Source organism: Empidonax traillii, unplaced genomic scaffold, assembly GCF_003031625.1.
Source record: "Empidonax traillii isolate 1590-97213 ecotype Southwest subspecies unplaced genomic scaffold, ASM303162v1 scaffold1283:size300302, whole genome shotgun sequence".
Taxonomy (NCBI): domain Eukaryota; kingdom Metazoa; phylum Chordata; class Aves; order Passeriformes; family Tyrannidae; genus Empidonax; species Empidonax traillii.
Window position 1 is genome coordinate 30,368 of NW_020956476.1, and position 9,091 is coordinate 39,458.

General features: G+C 64.0%; 3 protein-coding genes across 4 annotated transcripts in view; 1 reads left to right on the top strand and 2 right to left on the bottom strand.

Annotated features, from left to right (window-relative positions):
* CBX1 (chromobox 1) overlaps positions 1-200 on the bottom strand; it is a 7,983-nt gene extending 7,783 nt beyond the window's left edge. The window contains exons 1-2 of one of the 2 annotated variants that reach the window (XM_027906359.1): positions 151-200; positions 36-119 (exon numbers count right to left, since the gene is read on the bottom strand). The gene's annotated coding sequence lies outside the window, so the exon portion shown is untranslated. The remainder of the gene's footprint in view (positions 1-35; positions 120-150) is intronic. The other variant, XM_027906360.1, reaches the window with a different exon arrangement.
* A 468-nt stretch (positions 201-668) lies between these two features.
* On the top strand, positions 669-5,403 carry SNX11 (sorting nexin 11). Its single transcript, XM_027906351.1, has 7 exons — positions 669-769; positions 3,149-3,200; positions 3,420-3,506; positions 3,746-3,846; positions 4,076-4,174; positions 4,271-4,483; positions 4,626-5,403. Exons 2-7 carry the CDS (start codon positions 3,180-3,182, stop codon positions 4,750-4,752), a joined length of 648 nt encoding a protein of 215 aa, XP_027762152.1. The 5' UTR covers positions 669-769; positions 3,149-3,179; the 3' UTR covers positions 4,753-5,403.
* Positions 5,404-7,895: 2,492 nt separating this feature from the next.
* Positions 7,896-9,091, bottom strand: part of SKAP1 (src kinase associated phosphoprotein 1) — a 132,936-nt gene continuing 131,740 nt past the window's right edge. Inside the window, exon 12 of the mRNA XM_027906352.1 lies at positions 7,896-7,997. Coding sequence (XP_027762153.1) covers positions 7,896-7,997 — 102 coding nt within the window. The remainder of the gene's footprint in view (positions 7,998-9,091) is intronic.

Sequence of the window (9,091 nt, forward strand, 5' to 3'; positions counted from 1 at the left end):
CCCCCCCCCCGCGCTGCCCCGCGCTGCCCGCGGACCTTGCACAGCCCCGCCGCCGGTGTGTGCTGAGGGTCGGAGGGCCGCTGGGGGTCGGGGGGGCCGCTCGGGGGTCGGGGGGGGTCGCTGGGGGTCGGGGGGGCCGCTGGGGGGGGCCGGGCCTGGCCGCGCTCCGTCCGCGCCCTGAACAAAAGAGCCCGGCCAGCGCCGCTGCCCGCCGCGCGCACCGCGCATGCGCCGCGCCCCGCGCGGGGAGCGCCGGGACTTGTGGTCCTGAGGGGGGACCGGGACGGCGGAGACCCCGCGGGGCATGGCGGGAGTTGTAGTCACAGCTCGGGGTGGGTGATGCCCGGCTGGGTGATCAGTAATCTGATTGAACGGATTATTGAGGTCGGAAAAGCCCTCCGTTGGTCCTCGGGTGCGACCGTTAGCCCAGCACTACCGATCGATGTCCCCAAGTGCCACATCCGCGCTCCTTTCTGAGCACCCCCGGGGGTGGGGGCTGCGCCACTCCCTGGGCAGCCCTTCCAATGTTTAATATCCCCTTCCATAGAGGAACTCCTCCTGCTGTCCAACCTGATCGTCCCCTGGCACGGCCCGAGGCCGTCCCCTCCCCTCCCGTCCCTTTCTCCCCGGGCCGCGGCTCCCGAACTACAACCGGAGGCGGCGGGAACTACAACTCTCGCCATGCCCCGCACCGGAAGTCTCCTCTCCTTCCCGCGCTATAAGGGCGCGCGCCGCCGCCGCCGCTTAAAGGGGCCGCGTCCTGTGCGAGGTGAGGGGGCTTTGTGGGGGGGTCCCGGGGCGGGCGCGTCCTGGTGGGTCCCTCGGGGGTCCCTCGGGGGGCGACCTTTGGGGTCCCCCGCAGCCCCACGGTGAGGAGCCGGAGCCGGCGTTGGGCCTCGCCCCCATCCGCGGCCTCTCGAGGCCCGGCCCGGCCCGGCCCCGGTGCATCCTCCGCCCTCCGGGGGCCCGAATTTTGGGATACCCGTGGGGATGGGGGAGGCTTTTCCTGCCCTGGAACTGGAAACAGCCTCTGAAAATGCCCCCCCCGGTGCGCTACAGGCGGCTGTTCCACAGATCTGCTTTACAGGTGCCCGGGCGTGGCAGGAATAAATGGGATTAATCCCGATTTTTCCCGCTGTGTGAGGGTTTTCCCTGAGCTTGGGGGAAGGGCCGTGGTTGAGAGGGAACCCTTTCCTTCCCTGGCAGGGAAAACAGCCTCCAAAAATCACCCCAGTGTCTGCGTCCGAGCACGACAAGGAAAAGCAGGAATAAATGGGATTAATTCCCGGTTTTCCTGCCGTGGATCCTCCCTGTGAGGGTTTTCCCCGAGGCCAGGCTGGAGCTGGGAGCTGAGCTGGGCCCCCCCGGGCTGTGGGGGTGGGAAGGAGCATTCCTGCATTCCAGAGGCACTTAGGGATGTGCCAGCCAGGTGGAGAAGAGATAACAAGTAACACTTTCCCTTTTCAACAGCCGTGGGAATGGGGCCAGGGGGAGGTCAAATTCCACCTGGGATTTGCGGCTCCTCCAGCCCCGATCCCGGACAGGGGAGAGGCTGCAGGGAAAGGTGGAATTGCAGGGAAATCAATCCAGGAATCCCAGAGCCTCTTCAGCCGAGGCTTTCACCACCGTCCCTGCAAGAGGATTTGGTGGAACTGCTTGGGGCTGATCCCGAGCTGCTCCCCCCGGGGGCTGGAAGTTGATGATCAGGATCAATTAACTCCCAGCAAAGCCCAAAAGAGATTACGTGTTCCTCAGGATGAGGGACCCGAGCTCCTGGGCTCTCTGCTCTTGGGAGCACCTTGGGAGATGAAATTCCTGCTCCTGGCCACCCTCTGCTGCTCCACTGGGCAATTCCCGAGCCTCCCTCCTGCCTTTCTTAAGCTGCTGGGGCAGAGCAGGAGCTCTGGAAGCAACGGAGGGGGCTTGGGATGATTCCACAGGAGTCATCCCAGCACTTGTGGGGCTGTGATCCCGCAGATCTGGGATTTGGGAACAGAACGGTCCCAGCTGTGCTGCTGAGCCGGTCCCACGGCCTGAAAGGCAGAACTCCAGGAATGGGGATCACTCCAGGAGGGAGGGCTGGCTCCTCGGAAGCTTGGGATGTGCTGGGTGAGATCCCTGTCGATTCATCCCAAAAACCTTCCTGCAAGCGATCCCAGGGCCGGAGGTGAAACCAGGACACGGGACACGCTCGGTCTTCCAGCTCCCCCTGACGAGTGTTCCTGGCCTGTGTGTGTGTCCAGAGGGATTTCACTGCCGGGATCGTGGATTGGTGGGATGGGGGGGGAGGTTTATCCTGCTGTCCCGCCCCTATTCCAACCCTGGCACTGTGTTCCTGCTGTTGGAGAATAATAATGGAGCAGGATCCAGGAGGATCTCTGGGATCAGTGACAGGAGCCCAGGGAATGGCTGGAACTGTGTCAAGAGGCTGGATTTTGGGAAAGGTTCCTCCCTGGTGTGGATTTATGGTGTTCCCAGCTGAGCTCCTGCTCCAGCTCCCTGCTGCAGGAGAGGCCTTTGGGAGAAGGGAACTGGGATAAAAGCAGGGAATTCTCCTCCCCAGCCAAACCGGCTCCCCCGGCTGTGGGTGCAGACCTGCCCGTGTGGGGAGCAGGCCGGGTTTTCCCACCCTGGCTCCCTCCTGTGCTCCCAGTGTGGGCTCTGCAGGAGCAAACCGGGAGCTGGGCTCTTCCTGGCTAACAGGAGTTCCCCCCGGGGCAAAGGCTCTCCCAGGAACCCCGATTCCTGCCCCGGGAGCAGGGATGTGCTGTGGGAGAGCAGCACGAGCAGCTCCTCGGAGGTCACAGCCCACTGGGCTGGGCTCTGCTTCGCTCTGGGATCCAGGGATTCTGCTGTTCCCAAGGGCTGCAGGATCCCAGAGGAACTCTGGGCAGAGTGGCCTGAGGATAGAGGTGCTGCAGGTCCCAGTCCTGGTCACCCCACGCCCTCCAGCACATCCCAGAGGGAACCCCAGTTGCCTCGGGAGCAGGTGCTGGATTCTCCCTTCCCTGTGGGTTGCTGGATTTGGACACATCCTCTTTTTTCCATGGATCAGGCAGCTGAGTGTGGGTGGGTGGTGCTGGGGGGGTGCAGAGTCCCTGGAACACCCCACTGTGCTGATTCTCCTAAATCCCTTTTCTTTCCCCAGATGTTTCCCGCTGGGCTCTGGCTCCTCTAGGATGTTGGAGAACCGAGAGGAAGTAAGACCCTTCCCCACGTGTGCATTCCTGGTGGGAACTGGGCAGCACGGGGCGGTCTGGGCAAGCTGAAGGGTCCGTGGGGCAGAGCTGAGGGGCAGCTGCTGCCAGGGCTGGGAGTGTCTGGAGCTGTGTGGGAGAGGGATGCTGGAGGATGTGGGGTGGGATCCCTGCCCCTGGAATGCCGGGGGGCTGAGCAGGGACACCCCTCGTGCCCCCCAGGAAGTGACCACGGTGCGAGTGCAGGACCCCCGCGTGCAGAACGAAGGCTCCTGGAATTCCTATGTGGATTACAAGATCTTCCTGCACGTGAGTTGGGGCCGAGGGGCAGGGGCTGGAGCTGCAGGGCTGGGTTTGGGCTCAGCAGGGGGATTATCCAGCCCGTGGGGATGGGAAGGGGCTCCCACGGGAGAACCCTCAGCTGCCCAACCTGCCTTCTGTGGGTTTGAGACCTGGCACGGAGGGGATGGATCCCCGAGTGCCTCCCCTTCCTCCCTGCCCCTCGATCCCCTGGACAATTCCCACGGAACTGTTCTTTTTTTTGGCAGACCAACAGCAAGGCCTTCACTGCCAAGACCTCATGCGTGCGGCGCCGGTACCGTGAGTTCGTGTGGCTGAGGAGGCAGCTCCAGAAGAATGCTGGCCTGGTGTAAGTGCTCCTTGACCCTCCTCTCCCTCCTCCTGCTGCTCGGGGAGGGCTGGGGGAGAACCTTTCCCCCTGCCCTGGGTGAGCCACAGGAGCTCAGAGCAGGTGTGGATGGAACCCCCCTCAGAGCAGGGGATGCCTGGACTCCCTGGAGGGATGCAGGGTCCTGGCAGGTGCTGTGCCAGTGTCCCCTGTGCTGGCACTGAGGTGACCTGAGCCCCTGTCCCCCCAGGCCTGTCCCAGAGCTGCCTGGAAAATCCACCTTCTTCGTGGGCAGCACGGATGAGTTCATCGAGAAGCGGAGACAGGGATTGCAGCAGTTCCTGGAGAAGTGAGTGCAGGGAGGGGACAGTCCTGCCTGGGAGGTGGCAGCAGGGCTGTCTGTGGTGCTCTGAAGGGTGACTCCCCCTCCTCTCTCCGTGCCCAGGGTGGTGCAGAACGTGGTGCTGCTCTCGGACAGCCGCCTGCACCTCTTCCTGCAGAGCCAGCTCTCCGTGCCCGACATCGAGGCCTGCGTGCAGGGCCAGGGCACGCAGACAGTGACAGAGGCCATCCTGCACTATGCCATGTCCAACTGTGGCTGGGTGCAGGAGGAGGAGGGTCGGCCCTCAGCGCTGCCCGGGCGGGACCCGAGAGCCAGGTAGGAAAGGGGGAGCATCCCAAGGGCAGCCCCAGCTCCAGGGAGGGGTTGTGCCAAGGAGATCTGGAGACACAGGGGCACCTCAGGCCCTGACTCTCCCCTCCTGATCCCTTCTCCCCTCTGAGCTGATCCCCGTTCCCAGCTGTGCCGGGCTGGGAAGCCCCCAGGGCTGCCCGGAGAGCCTCCCGTACTGGAGCGACTTCGGCGTGGACGACGCGCACTCGGACAGCCCCGAGGAGCCCCCGGGAGCGGGGCAGGACACGCAGTGACAGCCCTGGGGACGCCACCTGCCTTCCCAGGACCTGCTCCCTCGCTGGGAGAGGGGGCACTGTGGAAGCAGGGGGATGGCCGGGCTGGGGGGACGGGGCTGCTCTGGGAACACGGCTTTGTCCCGGGCTCTGTCCCCGCTGACTCCTGACTGTCCCTGGTGTCCCAGGCAGCGCTTGCATCGCTCTCCTCTTGGAGGAGGGATCTCGTGGGTGGTGGAACCTGTGCTTGCTGTTCCTGCGGCCTTTGCCCTCTGGCTGGAGCAACAGCAGGGCTGGGTGGGGTGGCAGTGCCACCTCCCTGTTCCTGGCACATCCCAGGGCAGGGTGGGATATGCTGCCTGATGGGAAAAGGCTTTCCTTGGTGGATCCAGGGCCAGCCCCTCTTCTCCAGTTTAGCCCCCCTGTGTTCCCCTCCCTCTGCAGCTCCTGGGGAGGGGAGAGGGGGCTCAGCTGCACAGACCCAGAGCCCACACATGGGGTGCAGATCCCACATCCCCACCTGGGGCCTCCTGGCACAGCTTTCCCTGCAGGTTGGCGGCTGCAGCTGGGACAGCAGGAGCTGAGCTTCCCCCTGGGCAGGGAATGAGTCGGGGGGGAGCACAAAGGGGGGGGCAGTTTGTCACCCCTGCCCTGGGACGGGGTGTCCTTCCAGGTGGGTTCCTGGGGGGGCCTCGGATTTACCAGGGTAAGAAGGAGCAGGTTTGGCTGTGGCTGCTCCTGCTGCCCCTCCCCGTGTGGTCCTGCCCCATCTCCTCCCCCCCAGCCCCCCAGGTTCAGGCAGGGCCGACGTGCTCGGACTTGAAATAAAAACTGAAGCAGGAGAGCCCCGGCAGTGCCTGCTTGTGCTGTGTGGGCGGGGGCCGGGCCGGGAGAACTGCAGAGACGGGGATTTAGGGAAAACAGGGGGCGAGGATGGCACCTCACCCACCCCAGCACCAGCTGCGGGGAGGTCCCTGGGGTCACTGCGGGGGGCAGGGATGAGGGTCTCCCCTGAGTTTTTTTTTGGGCGGGGGGGTTGGTGTGGTTTTTGGATGCACCAAAGCTGGGGGGGGGAGGGAGGGAGGGCTGGCAAACCCCTGGGAGGCACATCCGAAATGTCAGGAGAAGTTCACAGCCAAGGCTGGCAGCTGCTGGGGCGCAGCAGCACCGCTGCCATTGGCTGCCCCCCCCTCATGCATATTCATCCACATTCATCGGGCGTGCGGCTCCAAATGGCGCAGCTGTGAGCCCAGCTGTGCCCACCGACCCCTCCCTGTGCCCACCGACCCCACTCCTCGCCTGGGCACAGCCTCAGCCACAGCCCAGCCCTGCCCCAGCTCCCTCCCACCCCCTGGTTTGCTCCAGGAGCGTGTCCTGGCACTGCCAACACCTTCCCCTGGATGTCTCGCCAGGAGCCCTCCGGCCCCAGGGCCGCCCTTCCCAAGGCGGGTTTGGGAAGGGCATCCCGTGGGGCTGCTGCAGTGAGGGCTCCAGCCCCTCTCCAGTCCCTCTTCCAGCCCTTCTCCTGCCTGTTTCCATCCCCCCGGGGCCGCAGCCCTGCTCCTGGCCGCCTTTCAGGGATTATTTTTAGTGCTGGTGATTGGCTTTTGCGGAGCTGTCGGGAAAACGGTGACTCAGAGGCGGCACAGGCTGGAGGGGGGGTGGGGGCAGCCCCTGGGCTGGGGGGGTCCCACCTGGGGGGCAGTGGCTCTTTGAGGGGGGGTGACTGTCCCCTCTGCCACACGTGGGGTGGGTCAGCCCCTCGTGCCAGGGATTGGGGTGGCTCCCCCCTCCCCAGCTCCTGCCAGAGAAGCAGCCTAGAATGGGGCCAGGCTGTCCAGCCAGAGCATCCTCATCCCTTGGGAAGGCGGCCCCTTCCAGTCTGTCCTTCCCCCCCAGGGACACACCGTGCCAGGGGGCTCCTGCTCCAACTGCAGCCAAAGCCTCCTGTTCCCACCTCTCCCTCTCCTCTTCCATCTTCCCAGCAGAGCATGGAGGTCTCTGGAACCCCAGATGAGGCAGTGGATTTGGGATCAGGCTCCCACACCCCAAAACCCCGCTGGGAGCAAAGCCACGTGACGAGGCAGCGAGCGCCGGGATGGGCTTGGCCACATCCTTGGCATCCCATGGGATACCCCCCCCCCCCACTTCAAACACCTGCCCAGCTGTGCCCTGGAGCTGCCCCTCGGGCGATGCTCGTGCCAGGAGGGGCTCTGGGGGGCGGCTCAGGGGGTTTGGGCACCTCCCCGGGAAGGCTGCGCTGAGCAGGTCCCTACCACCATCTAGCGGCCCCTCAGCCAAGCGCGGGAGGAGCAGCAGGAGCAGGAAGAGGATTTGTTGGGCTCAGCTGGGACAGGGGGGGATCTGGGGGTGCTCAGAGCTGGGCAGGGGGTGTGGAGGGTGGAGCCAAGGGGCACTTCCCACCCCCAACTCTGGCTCCACGAAGTCTGGAGCAGCCAAACATGGAGAGGAAAATCGGGGCTTTTTGGCTTTATTGGGGGTGCCAGGCCCACCCCACCCTGCAGGGCACCCCCAGGAGGGCACTGCTGGGCACGGGGGGGTCTCTTCATGCCAGGGACACTCACGGCAGGGGAAGCTGCTGGTGGGAGCCGCTGTCACTGGTGTCTCTGCACGGCCAGGGAGAGGGGAGCACCTGGATTTGGGGAGGGGAGAGACACAGGTGATGGTGGGGAAGGGGACAGCGAGAGGGACTGACACGGGCACAGAGGGACAGGGAGATTGAGGGGGGAGATCTCCAGGTGAACAGGGAGGTGGCAGCACTCCAGACCCCTCCTTGCCAGCCCTGCCCCGTGCCTCAGTTTCCCCAAAGGAACAGCTCCACTGTGGGGTTTTGGGAGAGAAACTCTCCGTGCGCGGCACTTGGTGTCAGTGCTGGTGGCACAGTGACAGCCCTGGTGGCTGCTGTGGCTTTAGCACATCCCTCCCATGGAATCTGAGGGACACTGGGCGGGGTGGCACTGCCCAGGAACAGCCACTGTGCTTCCTGCTCTCCCAGGTAAAACGGGAGACCAGGAGATGGAGCCAAAACCAGGGATGCTGGGACACCCCCGGGGTGGAACCAACTCCACAACACACCCACCCCCAGACCCCACTCCCCACACGCCCCAGGTGCCCCCTCTCACCTGGAGTGCCACTGTCCCTCCTCACCGCTCATCCAGCTCGTAGGCAGCCTCCAGGAAATCCCTCGGCACGATCCCCACCTCGTCGTTGAGCTCTCCCACCCACCAGCCGTACATGTCGTACTCCTGGGGGGACACAGGCAGGGAATGTGGCTGCAGGGCCCTTCTTTGGCTCTCCAGCCCCCCCAGACTCCAATAGGAGATGCCCCAGTCCCACCTCTCCCCCAGTAAATCCTTCCCTGTCCTTGCTATCCCCCCTCCCTCGTCCTGCCCCGTGCTCCCCCTTTGCTCTGGGTGGGTCCTCCGGGTTTTGCTCAGAAACTCAACATTTAATTCACACCCCGGTATTTTGGGGAATTTAATTTCAAATACCAACCCCAGGGAGGCCCAGCCCTCAGCCTGGAGCTCCAGGAGCCCCTCCAGCTGGATCATGCCTGGATAATCCATTCTCTCCCCTGATTTAGGTGTGGTTTTCATACCCCCCTGACAGATCCTGGAAGCAAAATAACAACAGGGAGAGCTTTCCTCCCTCTGTCCGTGAAAGAGGAGTAGTTTGCACACACGGATTTAAGGAGTTTGGCATCAAAATAGGTGAGTTTTAAAAAATTAAGACGTTAAATTATGTAGATGTTCCCAGCAGCACATCCCATTCCATGCCCCACGCTCCCAGCTCTGTTCCCTCCCTGCCTGGCTGGGGACATTTAATGTGTCCCCAAGCTCAGCCCTGCTGCTTCCCGACAGGGAAAGAGCTCGGGAGAAGGGCTGAGTCACCAGAGACAGACACTGCTCCCCACGCTCCCAGCTCTGCAGATGGTGCTGCCAGAGCCGGTGCCAGGAACGGGTGCCAGGAACGCTGACCCTCTCCGGGTCGGGATCCTGATGCTCCCTAAGGACTGCAGCAAACAGCACGGAGCCAGGGCCCCCCAGGACGCTGCTGGATTGGGGAGGGACAGCGGGATGGAGGGACGGGGGAACACATCCCACCAGCCAGGAGGGAAAAATCCTCCCGCAGAAGGAAAAACCTGGGTTCATTCGCATCCCGGGCACCCACGGGCCGAGCCGCGCCCTGGGCACGCCGGGGACCCTGTGCCCACCCCCTCCCTCAGCAGCTCCGGGGCTGCAACACCGCGAGAGGTATTTTAAAATAATTTCTGCTTTGATGAATTGCTGGATAACCCACGATTGCTCATAATCAAAGGGAGGGAAATGCAAATGAGCAG